The 26820-nt window shown below is 32.4% G+C and overlaps 1 protein-coding gene across 1 annotated transcript in view; it reads left to right on the top strand.

The window, feature by feature from the left end:
* LOC132920103 (homeotic protein Sex combs reduced) overlaps positions 1–25937 on the top strand; it is a 32160-nt gene extending 6223 nt beyond the window's left edge. Inside the window, exon 2 of the mRNA XM_060982185.1 lies at positions 22873–25937. Coding sequence (XP_060838168.1) covers positions 22873–23168 — 296 coding nt within the window. The 3' untranslated portion in view covers positions 23169–25937. The remainder of the gene's footprint in view (positions 1–22872) is intronic.
* Positions 25938–26820: the final 883 nt, after the last annotated feature.

Genomic DNA, 26820 nt, shown 5'->3' with positions numbered 1-26820 from the left:
AAGGCGCCACCGAGGTTAATAGACGTTTAGAAAAGAATTCGGAGAGGAAAAAACCAAAATTACTTGATATAGGTACCTACGCCGCTTCGGCATCGCTTGTGCTAACTATAAACAAACGGAAAATCGTTATTAAATAATTATCAACGTTTACGGTTTGACCACACGACGATTTGAAAATATTGCGTCCACAATTCGAACACGGGACAAAGGTTAGGTATAATATTATGTGCGCGCAGACGATAATGTTTTTATTATAATAATATTGTGTTGTACCAAACCGATCGCATGAACAAATATTTTACAAATTAATATTTCCCACGCGATTTCATAATAATTACAAAAATGTGTCACTGTAGTGTTTATTTTATTCACTCGACGTTGCGCAACTATTGGCCCGGGATAATAACACACGCACGCGCCGCGTAATACGCGTCAAACCGTAATGACTTTTTCCATTAAACATTAGTACACTAGTAATCGGCCGTCGATTCAGGAATGAAAAAAGGGAGGTGCTAAAGACAATAAATCATATTTAATAATACGCGTCTGAACGCTGTTGTATTTATAGCCAAAAAAGGCGCATTTAGTAAACATAGATTAGTCATGTATTAGCTGTATATTATATTATACTGTATTTAAATATATCTCGGTATTAGATGTATAAGCATATTATGAAAATAAAATAATTATTATTTTATTCTCATAATAAAAATTATTTTTACCTTTCTTATGCACCAGTTAATACTTTACTTACAAATTATAAATAATATGCTATTTCGCTAAATTCTATCCTAATGTATCATATATATTATTAAGTACTTATTATGATAGTACACTACCAAGAGGAATGAATTCTATATTGACGATTATAAGATTGATATTTAGGACGAATCTATCTATATATATTATACATGCAGAGTGATTGAAATGTTTAGAAATACATTTATTTTATAAGTAGTACTTGTAGTAGTTTCTAAAATTTTTAAGTACAAAGTATAACTATATTTATATCTAATACATATTTTTGTTTACATTTTGGATTATTCATTTATTAATGCATTAATTTTTTACGACTATTGTCGTCCGTTTCTTGGTAAAGAGTAATAAAATGACATTTTTTTAAACACACACGCTTGTGACTTGTTTACTATAATATTGTATTTAGAATGCTTATGTACTTCAAACGTTAAAAATAAACGCATGCAGAGTCGTTATTAAATAATATCCTAATGTATAATGAAGGACTTGAAGATCTCGTTAAATAATCGCAAAATAAAATTAATTTATATACAAATTAATATAATAAATAAGTATCATTCGGTCAGCCGCATGTGTGTTTGACGGAGACGGGAGGCTAGGTCGGGTCTGGTCTAAACTTTTGCTTTCGACAAGAAAACGATAATATAATAATATCACTATGCACAGCGCATATACCCATATATTATATAATATATGTACATATTATATACTTAGATGTACATAGTGTGTATACGCATATTATATATAGTAATAATATTATGTTCGTCTGGCGTATCAATAATTATTGTTTAAGTCTCGCGCCTTCGGGCACAGCCGCCGCCGTAGTATACGTACGAGTTTGCGCTTGTAATATTATGTATATAGAACATAGATATAGGTATAATACGCGTCCTACCAGCTGTATTATAATGCCAGCGCAGTGTATACGTTTATAAAAAAATGTATATGTATCGTAGGTACTGACCAGTAATTATCGTAATCGATCGAGTCGTTGACGACGGGGGCGTTTATCCGTGTGTATACGAGAACCACTACATACCGGTATATTAAACGTATATAAGTATAATAATAACAATATAATGTTAAAACTATAAAAAAAATATATAGAATAATACCATATAGGTTTATAGATTTGTTTAATACCGCGATATTCTATATAAAATATCATTTGGCTGATAGAGAGTTTCTAAATCGTACCGCGTAATGTTATCAAATACCACAAGTTATAATATTATTATATTATAATTTGGAACACAAATACCTAAAGGTTTCGGACCTCCCATTTTAGATGGTCGTTGTGGCTTCGCATTTTTAATACGTCTCTTCGTTTTTATTCGCGTTTTTGTAATCTTATTCATATATACAATGGTTGTACGGCAATTAGTAATATGAAATGCGCTTTATACACGGGTGAAGCGATTAATTATAATTACGTTATATTTACTCTTGTACATACATATATATTAATATTATATATTTATATTTATATATGTGCACGTACATATGTTCAGGAGACGCGCGTTCGTCTATTATTAAATCTTCACGAAACCGCTGAATGAAAACAGACGGAACGTAACCAAATTTTCCATCCGTCAGCAAACGAAATTCACGAAATTTAAGTTGGAATAACAGTTTAGTGTGGTTATTGAAGGCTCATTTATAATAGTTTTTGCATTGAAGCGCCGACCACAAAATATCTATTTTTCCCGTAAAAAAAACAAGTATTGGTATTCCTAAGCTCATAATATCACCGTATATTATATTTGCAGCATTTGCATTGCTAAATTATCATATTTTGTTATGTACACATGTCATATGTACACAGGTTATACATGTTATCTATGTAAAAAACCAAAAACTTGAAAAACTATTATCTAAAAAGTATTATAATAATAAGATGTATACATTTTACACTATTAATAAAACAAATTCACTATAGATAGTATAACTGTGACTTGGCCACCGGTAAACAACCAAGTTGGCTCTACTCATCATTTCGGACGTTTGACTACATTTATTTTTTATAGACTTTACCAAAATTTTAATTCGAATGGGCAAATTAAGATTCGTAAGTATTTTTTAAAAGACATCGTTGCTTATGATTAAATGTCGAGAAATGTAATTGCTACTCGTATACGTATAGCTACTCTGTTTTTCCTCAGCATTTCAAAACTATTTAAATTTAACATATATTATGCTAATTATAAATGCGCATTTTACAAAAATCATATTATATGATTATTAATTACATACCAACCGATACCAAAATAATTCAAACTCACTAATCACAGAAGCACAACGCCACGAGTTGTATGTATTTACTGTTTAGTCGTTCACGCTCTTGATAATAACATTTCAATTCGTCCTATATCAGACTAAAATGTTGTATACGCTGATTTTCAAAGAAATTTAAATTAAATTGTAATGATAAGTATAATAATATAATCTTAATAAAACACTAATTGATAATATTATTCTGCGTATTTAAATTGTTTGAACGTGTATATCGAATAAAACATATTGATATTAGTGTGTAGACGTGTAATTCTAGCGCTGCACAGTATTAATTAAACAATAAATAAATATTTTAACTTTTATACGACTGTTGTATTTCAAATTAGTAACATAAGACAAAATGTTATTCGGTATTTACAGATCATAATATATCAATGGGTAATGGCACTATTCCGTTGTATATTATAAATATTATCCATTTTACTCGTCGTATTATCATAATTTTTAATGATTCCAACGACGTTATAGTATTTAGGCAACGTGTTTGATCTGACGAGTGATGATCCACGATTGTCATCGTCCACATTGTACGAAGAAACCTGAAAATACACAATAGTATTGTCTTCTAGGCCTAGAAGAACAAAAAATCTATAGTATAAATTTATTATTGTAAGACTTGATCTAATTTATAGGTTGTTACTTGTTATACGGTACGCATTGAACGAATCTAAACACGACCACGATACATCGCATATATTTATACTTTGTATAATTAAACAAACGTGCGTGAAATTATACAACACATAAACACGTTCATAATATACTTACCATATAATTTACAATGATTTAATAGTATAGCGCTTACGAACGATGACTATCGTACTCGTATAATATTCTTCTAACAATATACAACATAATGTTTCATCATACGAAAATATTATATATTTTAGTAAATTATAATAAAATGTACGCTTACTGTAGACTAGTATAGATAATTATTACTGTATGTCTTGTAAAGAAGCTGTATGCACTAGTTTGGTACTGTGTTGGTCTATTTTGTTCGATTTCCGGGCGTTAGAAAATCGTATTGATGTCAGATTGCCTAGATGGGATAGGATACCAGTTACGACTAGGAAGATCTCGTCTAGTAAACATATACGAATTGTATAAACTTAACCAATTTTAATGGAGCTTCGCTGCAAACGTTGTACGTGCACGCGCTCGTCTTGAAGATTCGGAAATAGTTTTCCGGCACACGTGACGATCTCCTGAGGCGATGGTGATGGTGTACTATAGAACAGACTGTCGCGCGTGGTGTGAATTATGCTAACGAAAAAAACTATCAAAAAAAAAAAAAAACCGCGCCCGTACAAATGATGGGAGGAAAAAATACATGCGTATATATGCGGGAGTCGCGCTCGTATATATATATATATTATATACATCACACGCGGCGTAAATAATGTGTTTTTGGCGATCGAGAAAAAAAGCGAAATAATAGTAAATCATATACAGAAGACGTTTTATGTATGCCGCCGACGACTGACTGACTGCGGCGGGAGTCAAATCGGTCAGGTTAAATGTGCCGTGTTACGCGCGTAGTCGTCCTCTCTTTTGACTAGTGCGCCAAAAGGGGAGCGACAGCGTGTGTTGGAGCATTATAATAAGTCGTACAATAAATTAAAAGTACAAAAAAATAAAAATAAAGATTTGAGAAAAATAATGTTAACCCCAATTATCGGCAACATTATTATGTTACACATTGTATATCGTATAATATACATATATATACGCTAGGATTTGAGGTCGTAACATTATCACCACTATATACCGTCACCACTACTACTACTACTGCTGCTGCTGTTGCCACTAATACTACTATAACACTATTACGATTACTACTATTATCGGCGGCGTGTAGAGCAGACAATCCGTCGTAGCACTACTATACGGCGTTTTTAAAGGGGCGACGGTGCGCGCACGGGGACCGTATATTGTCGGCCGGCCGAGGACGTCGTAAATTATCGGTGGCGGACCCTCCGCCCCCGCCGTCGCACACGGCCCCGGCCGGGCGTTAATTAAATAACTGTAATGGAGATAATATTGAAACATACAACACAAGCGCACACGCACTCGCGCTGTACAGCATAATATTATGTAGCGTTTAAGACGTATAATAAACTACTTGTAACATTAATGTGTGTGTGTGTGTGTGTGTGTTAAAATTTCCGATGAAGACGTTTTTTATGGACCGCGAGTATATGCGTATGTGTACGTATATACGTATATACAATATATTATATATTATATGGCCGTAGTTGTGCCGCGGCGTGCCGGCGGTCAGATTCAATTCGTGTCGGAATGATTTAAACGCGTACGTGCAACCGACAAATATAGATATATTATGTACCTACACGCGTATATATTATATAAACGTGGCCGATATCGTTTCCGTACAAGCAAGAGTTGTAATATATCATATATTATCTTTCTGCCGACGACGACGTCTTCTGCACAGGTATATGGTTATATACCTGGTATATTATCGTCCTGTGCGTTTCGAATCACGTAATAGTATATAGTAATAGCGCACATGCCCAACTAAAAGGCTGAATAGTTCGGACTAATCAAAAACAAAAATTGAAAATCTACGAATTATCGAGTGATGTTACACACATAATATTGTGTACCTATCTGCCATGGACATTGGACACGGTTTGTGTAATATTGTTCTAAAGCGATTGGACGATGGCCAATATTTTACTTAATAAAGTTAATGCACTACGTATATAGTTACTCATAAGTCGTAAACTAATAGGCATAACTATCGTGTTAGCAGGACTAAGAAATGTATACCAATATCTTAATACAAAAAATAATACACCAATATGAGATATGACCTTACAATAACATGATGATTATAGATCTGTACGCGTTTGTAACGTCTAGCATTATTTATTTTTCATCTGTGCCTACTCAACTTATCATACGCTTACAAACCATACTATTCGATGCTCAAAAAAACTTTCAGAATTACTGCAGTTTTAAGGTATTACTGATTATATTGTCAATAACTATAACAATCTAATACTTGTAGATAATAATTATAACACCAGGAGACAATTTATTTGTGCATGATAGTTATAATAGCTAATATTAATAATAAGCAGATCAATTTTCCAATACTCGCTCGTACATTTATAATTACAATTATTAAGCAAGATCAATAATATGATATACATTTTTCCGAGTTTAATCTAAAACGACAAAAGTACCTATAATATGTTTGGCTGAGGAACATTAACTATTAAACATTATCGTATGCTTATAATATTTTTTAATATGTGCGCGTGTTCTGAGAGTGGGTCATTTTAATGGCATGTGGTCGAAGCTATTTTTTTTTACTATATAGCATTTATTAATAATTTGTCAAAACTATTTCTGAGAACTGAATAGTAGTTAATGTATTAAATTTAAAATAATATAAACAAGAAAATAAATAACGGTAATATTATAATAACTAAAAATATCTTATAGTTTTAAAAGCAAGCGTTACATTATCATACAATTACTACAAATATATATATAACTAATAATTATATAATATATTAATTTATTAATTTAGTATTATAGTATAACAGTACATTTTGTTCATACATATACAATAATATTTAAACTTAGGTTAAAAAATCGTTATAATTCTGGTCAATGTTGTGTTTTAGTTTGTATCACTGCAACATTATAGGGAGACCGATACTTCTCAACAACTGCATAACACAAACAAATGTTTAGAACCAAATAGTTTATTTCTTTTTTAATTAACTATTAAGGTGTAGTAAAATATTATAACATTTGTTTTATTGTTGTATCTGTACTAAAAAATTGTTCAACCACATATTATCAATTATACTAAGATCGGATCACGTGGAACACATATCGATCAGATTATTAATCTTCAAGTTCAACCCCCGAAAACACGATACTGGTGCGTTTTTATCGCATTGTGGCTGTGCTCAGTTTATTTTTACGATGAAAATCGTTTCGTATGAAAAGCATACGTCGCGCCCGTCGTACACAAACCAGACGGAAATGCGAACGCGTAAACACAAAACACACCTGCAGCAATAATGCAGTCCTCGCTAACAGAATGAGGATCAGTCTATATGGACAACAGTTATTGTAGTAAAATACTAATTAAAATAATTAATAATAATGGTAAGACACGAAATAATATTGTTTTCCAACGTGTATTACTATCGTGAATGTTTATAAAAATGCCTATAGGACTGCAGTATACGCAACTGCGTGGTTACTTGATACTTATTTTAATTTTACTATTCTTTAGATTCATATATTTATTATATTATAATATAATACATTGTAGGGACGAGTTTAGCGTTACCTTGTACAATATTCACATATTATTATATAATGTGTAGGTACGCTGTCGCCTCGGCGTTTGGTTCGCGTGATTTATGTCGTATAAAGTACTATAAACGACGAAATCAACGGATTTTTGTCTTTTTGGCGGCGGCGACAAAAGAAAGTTATAATTAAAACTTTGTTTGCCGCAAGCGCGCGTGCAAGTATGTGTGTGTGTATGTGTGTGTACATAGTGTTCTGGCAAAGTATTTTTTTCTTCTGTTTTAATATTTATATATATATAATACATATTATAAAACCGTTCAGAGATTTTTATTTTTTAAATAAGCGTTAGTAGTGTGTTTTGTAGAATGATTTATGTGCTGAACGCAGGCGTGGGCCATATAGCGTACATGCTCGCTGTATTAAACCAGCTACTATTATAATATTATGTGTACCACAACACACACCCTGCGTTCAACAGTATGTCAGCCACTGATACGAAAGAATACACGTAATAATAATAATAATTTGATTATTTAAATGTATATAAAATACGTCGTGTGTAGATATAACGCAAAGCACCGTACAAACTTATCATATCGTTAGAAATGTATGGTGTAATTATGTTTCTGCGACGACAAGACGCATATTATGAAGACGTGCGGAAAAACAGGTTTCAGCTTTGGTAGTATTTAGAGGTCGAGGGTCCAGGGATGGCATAGTATTTATAATTCGTAAATGTAGTGTTAGTACAGATATATTGTCATTATTACTATTTTTTTTTTTTTTTTTTTGTAATAATTTTATCAGAAAAATAAATAATAATAAAAAAAATAATGAAATAATAAAATTTCCAAAATTAAATCAAGAAAAATATTTTTAAGAAAATTTTACAATTTGCTGATGATTTTATAATCTATAATTTAGGTTTTTAGTTGATAAAATTATAATTGTCATCCTGTAACCATCACACAATAAAATATTATTACATGAAAAAATTCAAAAATAATTGAAGGATATTTCCTTCGATCAAGAACGAAATATAACTTTTAAAAAACTATATGGTTCTGTCTACAGACCTTCAGTATAATATGATAAATACTAATATAATATATTACTCCACGTACACGCACGTTGAATGATGACGGACGAATATAATATAGAAAATGTCGTCGACGACGCAAACCGTCGCCGCCCGAACAAAATGTCTGTCGCACGTGTAATTCGCCAATCACTAAAACATATAATAATAATATTACATTATAATACATAGTTCGCCGTACGAGTCGTCATATGACAGATCATATTATATACCAGCTGTTTTATTTTTTTTTCTGTTTTTAAATTACGATTTTGTTGAAAACTTGCTTCAACCAAATGAATTCGTTTATTTATCAACTTTTAATCACGTTGACGGATTGCTACAAAAATCACGGGGATTAAACGAACACGATTTTTTTTAGTATAAATACATTATAATATTTAATTACATCATGATTTATATTCAGTTGAATGAAATGTTTGTACGCAAAATCAAATAATAACAGTAAAAGTAGAATTATAACAGATATATATTATATTATATTGTATTCTATGTCTTTAGCTTCTCATATCTCATTATATATTATACTCCACTGTCGAAACTTGTACGATTATTCTTTCGATAATGCCTATTTTATAATAATCGATTCCATTTTTGGTGTACATTTACTATACCTTAAATTCTATAAGTAAAGGCACGATATATGACATTTGTTAAAGTATGATATTACGAGTGGTGTAGCTATATCTTATACAATTACTATTGGGACAATATTATAAGATTTTTACAATATTTTGAGATTTAATAACGTAGCAATCCTAGACTATATATTATTATATTTGATATATTATCGTCGTTTTAAATTTAATTTTTCATAAAAATACGGACTTGGTTTCTGTAAAATGTTCATTGCATTCATCATCATGTTTGTGCGAAAAAATAATATTAAATATAAAATATAAATACATTATTTATTAACTTTTATTAATTATATAGACATTAAATAATGTATTACATTATTGTAAACGAGAATTTATACGCGCTTCGCCAACTCTCTTCTGAGGATCCATCCATAAATCTTCTGTATAATGCCAATATGCCTATTACTCATGTAAATATATTTGTGTATATGTATGTGTGTGTGCGCGCACTCTTATACACTCGCCATCAATGCCTTATTATAGTTTTTCTATGTATAGCCTACATGACTAAGGGAAATTTGCGAAAAAAATATAATATGAACAAAATGCGTACCATTGTACAAATGTTTATAATACCTGTATACTATATATATATAAAACTATATACGTATATTTATAACATAACAGGCCGAGACGGATAATTAAACAACAATACGAATAGGTATTATATAAATATGAATTTAAAAAAACCGTATCGAAATACAAAAAAATAATAATAAAAGAATAGGCGAAATAAAAATCAATTTTCTCCGGCCAGAGTCTCGTTTTGTTTTTTATCGTTTGACATCCCGACCGCCGCCTGTGACCCGTATACCTATATAATAAATATATATATATATATACTCCACGCGCGCGGTGGCGGCTTACTACTGCTTGTCCCTTACAGTGTACACACGTACGTATATAATACACCACGCACGCAATCTCACGTTTGATTTACGATCACCGGGTGTGTATCAATTAAACCGTTTCCCTTTGGCCTGAAAAAAACACAAACACACACACACACACACAGATATTCGTATGTTTACACATACACATACGCGGGGGACCCTAAAAAACAACGGCTCGAACCAATTCCCATGATGTTTTATCACTAAAAAAAAAAAAAAAAAGTCCGAGGTCTATTAGCCGCGCGAGAGCAACACCCCGTGGGAGGAGGGCGCCTCCCGCTGTACTTATCTATATGTAATATGTGTACGGACGTCGAGCTGACCGGCCAACACAGCGGCACTTATTCTTTATTATGTGCAGCGTTTCTCGCACCGCACTTTGGTCGTCGCGTACAAGAGGGCACAGCGCTAACTGGGGGGTGTGTTTGTTTATATATATATATTACATATATTATATATAAATACATGTACGGTTTACGTCGGCCGTTCACGTAATAAGAAAACGGTAAATTTCTTTTGCCCTCTCCGCCATACGTAATATACACACACACACACACACACTTTGGGCGCTCGCGCGTACGTAATACATATAAACACAGCATCGGCGACTGAGATATCTCCGCGGGTAGCGAGTGACAGCCGAGGAATCCCGTACACCCAATCTAAACGCCATAAATTTCTTTTGGGCCGCCGCCACCGCCGGTGGTTTTTCTCCTCGTCGTGTGCATGTGTATTTTATTTCTCCCCCGTGCGCGTACACACGTATATAATATACAGTGTATATATAGTGTTATATGTACACTCGAAACAACAAGAGTGTTTAACCTTTTATTTTGGTTTGTTTATGTCGTCCGAACGTCGAAAATTGATTTAAAACACACGCCGCGGCGGCGTAAATTAAGGCGCGCGTAGAGACGAGCAACTGGTAGTCGCGGCGCGCGCATTACGCACATAATAAATATGAGTATTATTATAAACGCATAAAACCGCGTGCGATGATTTCGTCGACACATATTATACGTAATATAATATAATAACGTAATAAAATATCGTGTGATCGTGTGTTGCGCGCGCGCTCTTCAAAGGGTGCGGTGAACGCCGCGGCGCGACCGGGCGAAATGACGCGCGCGCGCGGTGATTTACGGGCGCACCGCACGGAACAGACCTGCAGTGTATGGAACCGGTGGCGCGATCCCGGTAATTACCGCGTGGTAACGTTCGTCCGGCGTTCGCGGGGGTCGTGTCGCCAATCGTTGTACGATAATATTATAATTTATACGGCCGCAACACGATGTTTATAAATACACATTAAACGCGCAGACAATTATTATTATGTGTATACATAATAATATGTATTTTTTATTTTATAGGTAAGTTATGTACACACACACACACACACATATATCGTATAGTCATATGTGGACAATATCGTTTGTATGCGCGTGTGACGTACTCGACGATAATAATTTCTGGTTTTTTATTTCGTCTCTCTCTCTCTCCGCATAGTTTATATACAGCCGGTGCCGTCTGTCCGTCCGTCCGCCCGTCTGTCTCGTCTATCGGATATCGCGTTTATCCTTAAACTGTCGTCGCAGGTACACATACACACTATACGGCCCTCGTATATACGTATATATTATGTAATATTATTTACACGAAGGTGTACGCGTATATGGACAGTCGTCCGAGTCGGTTGAAGGTGATTTATTGCGTGTGGTTTCGTGTGTATAGCTGCGCTGCGCAGTCACATTATTCATACATAATCAGGACGGACGGACTTATTATGTTATTGTGAGCGACTGTGTGAAGGATTTCGGTCGACTGTGCGCGCAGCTCGCGTTCAGAGTTCGACGACGATTTACAATTATAATTTTATTTCGATGGAAAACGGCGCGACGGAGAATGACGAATGCTGACGACATCGTACATATTGTAATATGCGGCGTCGTTAGTCTACCGCCGCGATATAGATACGCTATCGTAAATTGTAATCGGTAATTTAAAAAAGGCGACCTAGTCATATTATACGAGTACGGTTTGTACTTTTTGCGATTTTAGAGTGAAACCTTAACCGAACGCCGCGTCGCGACTTTAAACCGATATGAGAATATACGTTATATTATAATGTTACTGCGCGTTTTAACAACGATATGATGTGGGTATAACGGGCGGCGACGATAAGTGGCGATCGACTCATCTAATTCGCGAGCGTATATATTATAATGACTGATGCGTCGAAATTAATATATTAATAATTGTTGTATAATTTTTTTTATCATGACTCGTTATGTTCTATAATAATCTGTACGATGAAAATATGAAAAATTTCACCATTCAACCGCTCTCGAAAACGTGTGTATGTAGTGTACACATGCACTAAAAAGTCTTATCACGTCTGTTGTTTAACGTAATCGCTACGAAACTACTTATAAGTGGAATACGATTTTCTGGTCAGTCATTATAAATTATAATATTATATACTATATATACACAGACACACGTCTCAACGCTGTTTCTGTCACTGGACTTATCTTTCTTGCCCGCGATACAGCTGCAGGTTATCGCCATCGAGACAGTTCTGATATTATATTATATCAAAATATACATGTGTCGGTAAACGGTGATTTGGTCACGTACATATTCTGTTTTATATAATAATGTGTAGAAACATTTATGACGTGACGAGACGACACACGCTGATAATGCACAACGCGATAAATCGTATAACGATCGCGTCACATTATTTAGGTATATAATAAAATTGCTGCATCTAATCGGTTTATGGTGATGATGATGGTAGGGGACTATGGAATCAAAGAGGTACAAAGTTGTTTTCTGGTAAATTTTAAATATAATATTATATAATAATATATTATAATATCTTACTACACGACGATTTTCGTGTAAATTTATATATATTATATAATATGACGTCGTGTAATTATATTTAAAAGTGGACGAGTTTCCGGCGGATCGGTAAACTACGAGTTATACAAACTATAAATTATTTATTACAAATGTTCAACAAATGTATTATGTATGCAATATATATAATATTCGTACTTACGGTTATGAACGAATACCTAAGCTTGTATGTTTTTATTCGCGTTCATTTTTAATATCGAGCACCGAAATCATAAAATAATATAATGTGTTATTATTATATTTAAAATTTAAATTTTATTAAATATATATATCATTATTTTTGACGGAATACATTGAAAACATTTTTGTTTTGACGTATATCACTGTAAATAACCATCACACTTATATAGTGGTATTTTTAAACGCGTCGAATATGATGCAGACGAGTGTTTTTCTATAGAATTCTTCACAAGTCTACGAAAAAACACAATATTATTATTGTTGGGTTGACGAAATCACTCGGCCTAATCGCCGTCGTCACCACGCCACCGCTCATCGTCCGTACACTATGCACATACGCGAGCCTGGCCAGTGTCCAAGAGCCTTCGCACCCCAGTGGGTGATGTATATACACGTCATATATTGTACTATCATATTCAGTGTGTTTCTCATTGGGTATGCTAAACATACGTCATATACTCTCACGAACGATTAGGTGGAAACCAAGTAGTACTCACTGCATTTAATATGCTGTGCAAATGATATTGTGAATATGAAAAATAAATCATTAACGTGGTACTGATAGTAAAGTTCGAATCTCGTCTCTAAATTAGTTAACTTTGGAATTCTATGGCTGTGGTAGAAAAAATAGAACGAATCATATGACTTCGTCGTGGGCAGCATATCATTACCTATATATATATATATATATATATAACCTAACTTTGTCAATTTATTTGATTCATCTATTTTGATAAATTTCATATAGGTTTTAAGAAAAAATGTAATTTTTATTTTATTTATGTTCATATCAACACCACACTCCCACTTATATAACAACGTTTGATCCTCAATAAAATATTACATATTTATGATCCCATACAACCGACGGATTACTATAGGTATTTTTAGAAAACATTTGAGAAAATCACTGATTATATCATTGTATGTAAACACGGTATACTACTACCATAGTTGTGGTATGTTAATATTATATACCTCCCGATCAATACGTCCAACGATTTTTACAAATAAATACGGTCTCTTAATTGACCCGTTGAATGTTGATCGCGTATAATCATAAGATAACGCTGTAAATACCCAAACGGACTGATTCCTATAATGATAAGATACATACTACTGAGCACTTTCGTCTATCAATTCAAGGTAATAAAAACGTAGTTGGGAAAATATTGAGAGAATTATTGTATTGTGTACAATACACAGTATTGTATTTTACTTTACAGTAAATATGACGCACGTATGATTATGATGGTTCGATAAAAATGTAAAACAATAGCACTTACATAATAGTACATAATAATATTATATAAAAAATAACCTTAATTTTCATTGTAATTTAAGATATTATAATAATTATTATAAGCTGCAATACCGTTTTGGTGAAAGCTGAAACTTAGGTATATAAACTTAATAATTTTAGGACTACATCCCTGTATTTTACACGATCGTATTTCTTGTAACAATATTATGGATGATATTCATTCATCATAAGTCATAACTGATAATATTAAAAAAAAAAAAAAAAAAAACATAATATGTAAGTTTTGTGTATTAATCTTATTATTTATTGAAAAACCCGTTTGAAAGAATATTTTGTTGAAATATTATAATTTATAGATAGGTTTATGTATAAAACGTGAATAAAAGAAATAAATTAGTTATATAATTTGTATTTTCTATGTTCCTAAATAAGAATAATTCAATACTATTGTTATGAAAGATATCGAATTTCTAATTACATTTTAATTGAACTATACAAATATTACGTTTGTAAATACTAGTTTGGAAATCTGTTAAATTGTTTGTGAATTATAAAAATTATTAATTTAATATAACCTTTCGATGTTATATCCATAGTTACGTCCTTACAATATATTCCAATGACCGACAATCGTTTATAATGAAAAGGGGTCCAGAATAATTTTTTATCAATTTATGATGAGTCACCGGATGCATATATGGTGTATATTATTATCGGTTGAATAAAATTTGTAACAACGAATAAATACTAACAATTATTACTTATTGCCTAGCAACATTGTGACAAGAAATTAAAAAAAAAGAAAAGAAACTTAATAAAAATTAAATACCTAATTATGTTAACAATGTGTATACACATCATCATGCAATGTTAAAGTAATCGATGTGTTTATTTAATTTTTTTTGTACTTAAAATTATGTAATGTAATAAAATATATGGAGGCATATAATAACTACCAGCAATAATTAATATTTTTTTTTATGTTATCGACATAACGGGCGTGTGCTAAATGGACATCAAATATAATCATAATCATAGGGTAATCACAATTAATTATGATGTAGTAATAATATTCTTGTACAGTGTTATGTCTATAATATACTAAGATATATTACACTGAATAGACAATATTTTTCGTTAAATTAATTTCATAAATTTCGAGTAGTATAGTTTTAACATAATGTATTTTATTAAATATTTTGATGTCTGTTATAATTTTGGAATGTTTCTGCCTATACAGTAGCGTTAGTAGGATAAGTGATCTGATTACCTCATATATATTGTATATACAGTAACAAATTGGATTTTGATTGTATATTAAAGATTGTTTTATTTTATTTAAAACAATTAATTTTTTATTTCCATTAAATGTTGAATATATTGAAATATTTACATTTTTGTTTAGTTATTTTATACTGGACTTTCAATGAAGTTTTTTTATTTAAGTATCACAGCGTCTAATATTTATTTATTATATATATATATATATATATATAAGTACAGTGCATATTATTACAACAGACTACGGAGATAGACAACTATGCGAGTGAACAAAACTATTTTTTTTTTTATTTTATTTTTCTTTGGCAACGTTTATAAATTGCGCTTAAATCGAGTTTGGATACGGTGTGCGCTTTTTAAAGTATATTATAATATTATTATTATTATTATTATTATTATTACATTATTATACATGTATATATGTGTGCTCGCGAGCCTGGTCACTTCCATAAATGTGGGAGCACTTGGCAAGTACGGGCGAATCGTTTATTTTTAACCATTTTTAATCTGGCGCTTAGTATGCACATACAATTTTGCGTATACGCTCACCGTGAGTGTATTATCACGTTATTTTTTAAATAGTTTATTTTATATATAAACTATACACAGGTACATACTCAAGTATATAATAATATTATACACTTGAACGAGCCTCGCGACTATTATTTTAATGAGCTATAACACATAAAAACGACAATAATTTATATGTATACTGGTATACTCGTATAATGTGGCCATATATACACTGTTTATACTTATATACTACAGTAAAAACTATCATGATTCACGTTAGAATGTCTTGGACGAAAACTTCCGTGTAGGTATAGAATATAGATACCAATAAGGTACATATATACATATATATATAAATGATAGATATATACGGTCTTCCACCCCGCGCAATTAGCTTTATATACCTATGCACCCTGCTTTTTGAAACACACACTCTCGAGCGTGAACGATCTAAAACTATTATAAAAACACACCCTTACAATACACCCCTTTCCACTACCTAGCTGATGGGTATAATACTATTATATATATATATATATATGTACATACACGCGACGTCTCTCTGACCGGTAATGGTGCGGCGTCTTTCCCGTATATGTCATAACCGCGATATAATTTGCCGTTTGATACGTGACGGCCCACCACCCCAACCACGGCATGACATTACGCGAACGATTTGTACCACGGTTTCTCGGACCGCGTCCGCGCAGTGCGCCAGTAGCGTCGCATTCAATTACGCCGCTGCCGAGCTCCACGGATCTAGACTGCATGTCATAATATATATAGTAAGTATAATATCCACAAAGGTATAGAGCTACGCGCAAAATGTTATTATATAGAAAAAATTCCGACTTACCATCCGATTCAATTTGTTTCAAAAATCTCCCGCTGTAAATTTGCGCGTACGCGTTTACCTATATTATATAGTATCATTGCATCCCCACTCCCATCATTCGTTCTCACTCGTCTCATGACGTACCTTCGTATAGGTATATATATATAATGTTTATAAGGTTTTTTCGTATTATTATTATTTGCTCTCGCTCACATATACGCGCGGACCGTTGTCGCGCACACGCATGTAATATACGCGTATGTAGTCGGTTTCAATAAACACAATTTTGAAACCCACCAACTCGCACACCGAGGTTATTTCGACTGTTTTTTTTTTTTTTTTTTGACGGGGAGGGACGACGAAGGGGCGAGCGCGCCTTACACCGCCGTCTGGCCATTTATAACTGTCCGGGACTCTCTTTTCAACGCGTGTGTATGTACGCCACGCACTCGGGTTTATATACGCTCGCGGGTCGGCCCGTCACTCAAATCGTTTTCACTTACCTCGCGTATATACTGTTGCGGGGCATATAGATATACAACATTATTGCACCGTTGCCGACGCGTTCTTCTCGAACGTTTCTTTTTTCCAACTCTCCCCTCCACCCACACCGCTCCTCATCCAAAAGCCTACATGGGTATAACCACGGCGGCAACCGGGGTTTTTCACAGGTCGTGGTTTTCCATTTCCACACGCATCACATGCACCAATAACACAAATGTTGTACTCACACAATGTATTATACAGTACCTATAATATATTTGGCATATTATTACGAATTACTCGCTGTCCGGCCGGCCGTCCGCGAACGCCAACGAAACAAATTTATTATTATCTACGTACCGATTCACTGGCCACAATACAATAAGGGTAGGCTCGTATATAACGTATAACATATATTAACCAACATGATATTAACTCGTTGAATACAGTTGGTCGCGGTCGGCCATGGCGGCGGCGAAACGGTTGGCCGCGATCAAAGTCGCACGGTCATCGTTGAAAACGTCAAGTCATTCGATGGGATCTTTTTCCATACAAAATACAATGCAATACGGATTATGGTGTACCTCGTGTGTATTATGACTGCTTGAGTGATGGGAAAATGGCCGAATTATGTTCCCACTCATATTCTACCCTTCTTGGCCACCTTCCGCACTCACTTCAATATACCTACTATCCAAAATAACCAATTCTATTACAAGTTAATTTTTGTGTTTAATTCATCAATTAGTTCATAAATATACTTTATTATAATATTATTATTAGTAGTAGTACCTATATCAGTGAAAATAATATTATAATATTGTGTTGAATTTATTTTAAATTTGTCAATTATATATTCCGTTTTAACGTTATGTATGTAATAAATGAAATGCAAATTTAATAGCTCACATTTGGTTGTAAATGTTGTTATTTATTTAGTCTATATTTTGATGGTATAGAAAAAATATTCCAACTAGGTATATGTAATAATAGAATTATGTTTGTCATTAAATATTATAAATGATCATTATTGTTGTAACAATAAATATACTCATCATTTTTTGTTATTCTTAATCATTATTTCATTCGACAAATACTTTAAATTAATTTCACCAAAAATCTATAGAGAGCATAATAGTCTAAAATCTAAATAATGAATAAAGTATTTTTCTTGACTGTTTTGTTTACTAATGAGTAATGATCTTTAAATTAATCATTTTTTATTTTCAAAGAATTACATAGTCGGTTTAAATTATACGAACAAGCGTTTGCTAAAATTGGTCTTATTAAAATACTTGAACAGTATGCATATGTAAAAAACGACCTTTTAAAATTTCAAATTGACCTCTTGATATTTTAAATAAAATAATCAAGATTTAAGTCTATTCGAATGCCATTTGCAGACGACGGCTGCAACGCAAATTATTTACTGTTTTTTGTTATATAGATTTCTTTACGTCATAGTTTTAAATAAGAGTATAGCTATTTATTTTTGAGCAATTCTACTTGAAAATTCGTTATTAAATATATATATTAACGATGTATTTAATTAATTTGTTATTATATTTTATTATAAAAAAAAATGTATTTAATGGATCGATGGACCATAATAAAATTATATTATAATGTCTATCGTAAACGTATACTATAGACATTTTGTAATGTATATGAGCTGCCGTAATAAGAGGGTGACAATAATAATCATATTATACAAAATGACCACAGTAAAATAAATGGATATAACATACCTATACTATGCAATATACCATATAATCAAATAATTGTTTAAATTGTATTATTTATTATTATATGTATACTAGAAATAAATTGGCAAACATAATCGAAATAAATCTCCGTGAGTGTCTGCAGCTGTAAAACGATCGTAAGTGAGCTTTTGTCAGCACGTCGTTATAAACTATAATATAGTAGGTATTAAGAAAAATAAAATTTAACACACAAAAAGTAATTATTTTTATTGTATTTTAGTATATTGTAATATTTTAAACAGATAATATTGCAATTATAATAATTGAATGCATTGAAAAATAAAACTCATTATTATAGGAAATTTTTTAATTATCATATGCGCTCACTCGATAATGTTTACGACCAGTGATCAATAGCGGGGATCCAGGTTCCTATATGATCCTATGCCAACGTATTAACTACTGCGAAATCAATTTAAAAAAATGCATCCAGTAAAGGATAACCAAAAATATCACGTCTAGTTCATTATAACTTCGTATATCTATAGCTGCAGCTGTAATTTTGTGATATAAGGTACATAATGTCTTAATAAGTATATATATAATAATAAGGTGTATTATTATAATATATTGTGAACATGTGATTAGCAAAAAAGTGATGATATTATTATATTATGATATAATGTAATATGGCAACGCGGTCGTGTTGTCTATAAAGCATAATTAAGCTGATGGAAAAATTAAAGACCCGTTATTATTTCTAAAACGGATGGATATATATATATTCATGAATAATATTATGGGATATGAAGAGTCTAAAATAAAACACGGACACGACGATACACGTCAACGGTTAATTTGTCTGATTATTATTATCGTCATCGCTAGTCGTCGAAATGTCTGTTCGCGGGGCAAAAATTCGTCGGCGGTTTTGACATTTTCCCGAACAAAAAAATGTATATATAACAATTTCAAAAAAAAAAATAGTATAATAATAATAATTACTATATGCGCCCACTCGATGACGGCAATGGTGACGACGACGACGTCGTCATTACCGACATGTCTCGTACCGCAGTCGGATCTGTCACCGTTTTAGACGCGTCGTCTGCCGCAGTGACAACCGAATCCCGTCGACGCGACGCGTGAAAAATATAAACAAGAACCTCAACCACTGGAATAATTGGTGCCCAAATCGACCGTCGGCTGATTTCGAGTTCATACGCTAAGACGATGATCTAATAAATTATACAGACCATTATTAGAATGGTGTGGTGGACACAAAATATACATAATACACATATTATATTGTATATTAAATACTCGAAGTCTTTAAAATCACAAACACAATATTATTTACATAATCACAATTATAATTATTTTCAAGTATTATAGAGCATATTAAGTATCATACATTTTTGTAAATTAACTGTAATATCACCGATAAAGAACTTTTGAAATGATACAGTTTAATAGAAGCTTCGACATGCTTTGTTTAACGTATTACTATAATAATCATAATATGCTATAGTCAGCGAAACGCAGAAAAGATGATTTACGTTGTGACTTACCGATGTTATCACATTTTTGACTATATTTTTGTTTGTTTTTTTTTTATTTTTGGCAACCTCTGAATGTGCGTGTCATATGCACGTCAACACCGACTAGTAGAATACACGCGCGGAAAACAAAAAAAGACATGCCCGTGTCGTGTAAGTACACGAAATTTGTCTCGGAATGTCAACTCGAATGCAACCCCCCCCCTTCTTCGAGCACGACCGCTAATTCCAGATACAACGGTACACGGTCTAGACGCTGTATGAGGGATTAAACGTTTTTCGAGTGTGACGCGCACTACAGTATCGGATCGTACACAGTGATATTAACAGATTTAAAATTATACATATCGGTAGACACTATATTATACCTACAGGAGTCTGTGACGAAACGGATATCCGGTGTTTTTGTTCCATCGTATAACTGTCGTTTCGACCATCGGTTTTTCCACTTTTGTTCAAATCATCATATTTGTACCAGTGATAGAATATATATTATTACTACGTGTAAGGTATACGAGTATAATAAAGACGTCAGCAGACTTTGTGGCGCTCGTGCGCTCTTGGAACAATTAAGGCTTGCACCTCTGATGTATTATAACAATAATAATAATACACATTAGCTATCTATACACATATTATAATATAACTACGTTGTCACGAGATGTGTTGAAAAAATGCTCGTTAGACCGTTTAACAGGTTGTCTAATTATATGAGAGATTTATAACTGCTCTGCACTGTGGTGCGCGCTTTTCAGCGATTCTTTTATGCGTTTAAACCTATATATACATATATACTCATATTTATATACACGCGTCTTCTACAATATATATATATATATATATATATATATTTATATTATGTGTATAACGATACAGTACACGCGAGCTCTGTTTCGAGCAGCAGTGACGAACAGTCAATTACGTCTTATTGTTTGCTCGCTCAATGTATTTGTGTGTGTGTGTGTGTGTGTCCGTTTATACGTAGTATACAATTATATTCTAAGCATACATCGATACGTATATTGTTATACATTAACAACTTCTGTGTTGTACTTTAAATGTCTCACTAAAACCCACTGGTATACACTGCTATAGATATAAATATATTAAATATCTATAATATCATACTATATATACATAACTAATTGTACAACAACGAACCTTGCAATTTATACGTATATTCAATACTCATATATTTTGATATATTCTAATATAATCGTATCAAAATGTATCCACACACCACACATAATTCTTATATGAGATACTCCTATGTATAATATTAGGTATTCTCAACTCCAAAGGCCACAACCCACAATTATTGTCCTTTCGATTTTCACCGCACTATTAAACTTCTGTCGAATTTCTATTGCATCATGACATGTAAAAACAAATATTCAAATCCATACATAGATAGGTATGTAATATTATGCAGATAACCTTTGAGAAACACCACGATTAATATTATGATCGAATCAATTATTCTACAACAGAAATTGTCTATAAAATTATCTATACAGCTAACAACCAACTTTAAAAGCGTAAAATCAATGATATAATTGAATTAAAAATGAAAAATAAATGTAATATGTATACTTTAACATAACTCGTGTTCTGAAAGTTATTATACTCAACATAAAATTAAAATCTTTATGATACAATGTCACAACTCTAAACTTGATTTTAAATCAATATTTAACGAACAGTCGTTATTGATATAACAAAACAACAGTCCCAACTCGTTTTGCTCGACCGTATAGGCATATTATACTTGCAAGTGGAGACCAACTCTATAGGTAGGAATTTACCTATATTGCAGATAAATATATGTTTTGTATCTCTTATCATTGAAATCGCTTTACTTCGCTTGTACACCTCTATACCTACTACACAGTATATTATAATTATTACCAGACACCCAATCGTTGTATATATGTATATATATAATATACGTATGTTATATAGCACACTCCAGTGGCGTAGTCAGGATTTTAAAATAGGATGGGGGGGGGGGTCATGGATCACTGCCCCCCTTCTATGGCTACGTCACTAGCACACTCAGTAATACATTATTATTGTCGTAATTTTTGTCGTAAGTGTTTGTTCTCATGCGTTTTGCGTTCGATGTTTGCAGGTACGGTGAACGCCAACGGCGAGACGAAACGGCAGCGCACGTCGTACACCCGTTACCAGACGCTGGAGCTGGAGAAAGAGTTCCACTTCAACCGGTACCTGACCAGGCGGCGGAGGATCGAGATCGCGCACGCGCTGTGCCTGACCGAACGGCAGATAAAGATATGGTTCCAGAACAGGCGGATGAAGTGGAAAAAGGAACACAAGATGGCCAGCATGAACATGGTGCCATACCACTATCACATGGCCGCCCAGCCCTACGGCACCCCGTACCCGTTCACGCACCTCACCACCTGAGATTCGTATTATTAATTTAACGGTTCCGTTTAGGCGGCGTCGTCGCCGTCGTCTCCGTCGTCGTCCACATCGACGGCGGCCACGGCCGTGGCGTCGCCGAACGGCGAACGCGCGATAGGTAAGACAACCGTTAAATTAATAATATACATACAAAACAATTTGAAAAAATTAAACTCACGGGACGTGCGAGAGCGCGTCACGGACGTTACGCACGTCGACGGGTGTGCGCGAAATTCGCGACTGCGCATATCTGTCGTCATATTGTAACGATATATATATAATAATATGTGTAAATAAAGTGTACAAATATATCAATTATCGTGAATATAAATATATGACGATGTGTTTATATATTTATATTTCAGTAGGTAATTATACTATTATATGATTCATTTATTATTGCGATTTGTATTTAATTTTATCGCTTGGACATCGTAAAATAATGTGTTGTATCGTGTAATCGTGTAAATTATGTGTTTTTAAATAATAATATAATAATATATGACGAACGCACGTCGTAATAATAAAAAAAAAATTACAAAAAAAAAAACAAAAAAAAAACCAAAAAAACATTTCTTTCGATACCTTTCGTTTCGATTTCATGTTTTATTATAATAGTTGACCCCGCCGAGTTTAACGATCATTTATTGTCATATCGTCAGTAATGAGCACGCATTACGATTATACCGCGTATAGCAATTACACCCATTTCATCTAAAAAATACGTCCAAGACCGATTTTCAATAATAAGCAATCGTAAAATCCTCTTGCACATACGCCCTTCGTATGCATAATAATATAAACAACCCTTATTGCTTCCGATTCCGGACGGCGTGAATCTAAATATTTGAGTGCGTACGATAAAACCGAAAAATAAAACATAAACGAGAAGACTACGCGAGATAAAACGTATAGAAAACAACCACGCGGTGTAGGCGAGAATAGCGTTTGCTCAAATTATTTTTTATATATATCGTATATATTAAATGGTCGGTGGAAAAGAGTAGATAATGTGATAATAACTGTCGATAAAATAGGAGACATTTTGGATCGATACAGATGTGTTTTTAATACGTATACCATGGACGCGCGTACGACTTTCCTTGATATAATATATTGTAACATTTTTTTTTTACAACAAGTATTAGTCGCGAGACTGATTTTGTCGAGATTTGTTACCTATACGTATGGCACGCATCATTCTAGTGGAATCTACATACAATGCATATAGATCGATTTCATACCATACAATAATATTTCATACGATTGTTTCACGAGTATGTTGCCGTTGCACTATTTGCGCGTACACTGCAGGCACAAGTACCGATCGTACCGACCCATCTCTACAGTAATCGACCGCGTGTCTTTCGCGCATAATTTACGACTCGCCACATTATAACACTTTTATTTTTGACCGTCGGTCACGACGAGGACCGGGTCCCGAGAAGTGTAGGGGACATAATACGCAAGTATTAAATATTACATGCTTTTAGGCCGAGTTTTAGCGGAAACGAACTCATCGGCAGTACTATATAATATTATAATTTATAAGTTATTTAAACGCAATGTTTTACTATTACACTCAAACCGGTTTTCACAAAATTGAGAGAAAATTTACAATGTAATTTTAAAATCGTTATAATAATATATCATATATTTAAACGTCGTCGCACACGTACTCGTGTTTCTATTAATAGTATTTTTATTATACGGTTTTATCGTAAATTATTCATGATATTATAAATGAAACGACAAAATGTAAATATTCTATATACATATACTTAAATAAATAATATAAAAAGGTATAAAATATATTATAAATTACGCTGTAACTATTTTCTGTACATGTGTTAACCCAGAGTCTGTGATTTTTCTTTATTTTATTATTATTATTATTATTATTATTATTATTATTATTATTATTATTATTATCATTATTATGTTTTAGTTTTTAAGAACAAAATATTTAAACATTAAAATACCTAGTTGTTTTTTATAATTTGTTTTCTTATTTTATTGTTCTTTCTTTAATTATTTTATTCTCCTATTTTATTTAAAATCATGACCAGCTTCCCGATTTTATTATTTATTTTATTTTTTGCCATGTCGATGGTCAAACTCAGTGTTTCAATCTATCTAATTTATAAAAGTGCAATATTTATTGTTTGATTTTTGTTGTAAAAAGAAAAAATTGTAAACTAGATGTAGAAAGACGATTCTATCATAGTGTATACTGTATAGTAAAAAAAAATATTAATATATTAATTTATAATTATTAGTCTTGTCATGTTGCTGTCACTCATGATATATTTTTTTTTTGTCTCGAATCATTAGAGTATCGATCGAGAGCATAAATAAATAATTATAATCAAAACAAAAAAAAATGTTTCAATGATAATAATTTGTACATAATATACATTAAATTTTAAACGCGTATAGTTTATCTACAAGGTTTATTATAATACGAATATATACAAATGTTTTCACAGTTTTGCCCACGAGTAATAATATTGTAATATTATACCGTGAAAAGGAAACCAGGATTTTCTTTTTTTAATTACTTTATTTAATATTATAATATTAATATGATATATATTATATACTATACAAAAAATTATATGCCTGTTTTAATTTTTAATTTTTTTTTCCATTGTAAATAGATAATATGTTAAAAGATGTTACGGTGTGTTTTGAAAATTCTCTGTAAGAATCCAAACGATGATAATGATAAAAAAATAAATAAAAAATAAAAAAAAATAATGAAATAAACATAGTGTGCGTGTTATTTTTTTCTTCGATTCTCAATTTGTATTTTAATAAGTGAACTGTTGTTGCAGTACTGTTTCCAATAGTAATGACGACTATTACCGGTAATTGACTTTTTTTGTGTGGGGCGCAGTCCTGCAACCAATGAACAGCATTTCATCAATCCCATATAAAATGATTAAGTACATAGTTATACATTTTATCGGTGTTATATGTATAGGTGGTATGTATACTAAAACTGTAGCAGAGAGGAGGCTTTACGTTTTGTAATACCTTTTGCAGAGCACGACAACGACAACGCCGTTATTCCCTTCGTCACTCGCGTGTACGTTAAGTTGACTACACCGCACGCATTAGCAATAACTTTTTTTTTTATTGGTAGCAGTAAAAGTCATTATAATCATTTATTCGGTCACACTCTCGAACGAACATTCAACACACGATCATACTTGTGACTTACGAGCGTGTTGCTTATGCAAGTACGAAAGTTGTGAGTTAATCTGCTCTGCGTGCACACGTCGAAAAGCATAGCTGAAACAATTCAATTAAAAAAAAAAAAAAAAAAAAGTAACTTATTTAGACATATATATAAATTAACAAAAACAACAGATTGTTATATGTATTTACATAGTTATACGTATATTGAGAAAATTACCATGTACCTATTGTGATGGTGATTAGTACGACCTGTGTAGCCGTGTAGGAGTAGGTATACGTCATAAACGTTTTCACGTAATGTATGGTCGAATATAGGATTACATACAGCGAATAGGTAATATTATATATTATATTGTCTTAGGCACTCGGGACCACTGCCAGAGATAAAAAATATATTGTGTTTTATTGTATATACATTTTCGTTAGTAATTATTACTATAATAACACA

The sequence above is a fragment of the Rhopalosiphum padi genome, chromosome 2, assembly GCF_020882245.1.
Source record: "Rhopalosiphum padi isolate XX-2018 chromosome 2, ASM2088224v1, whole genome shotgun sequence".
Classification (NCBI taxonomy): Eukaryota; Metazoa; Arthropoda; class Insecta; order Hemiptera; family Aphididae; genus Rhopalosiphum; species Rhopalosiphum padi.
The sequence above is the reverse complement of the archived record's forward strand: the minus strand, read 5'-3'. Positions and strand labels throughout refer to the sequence as shown.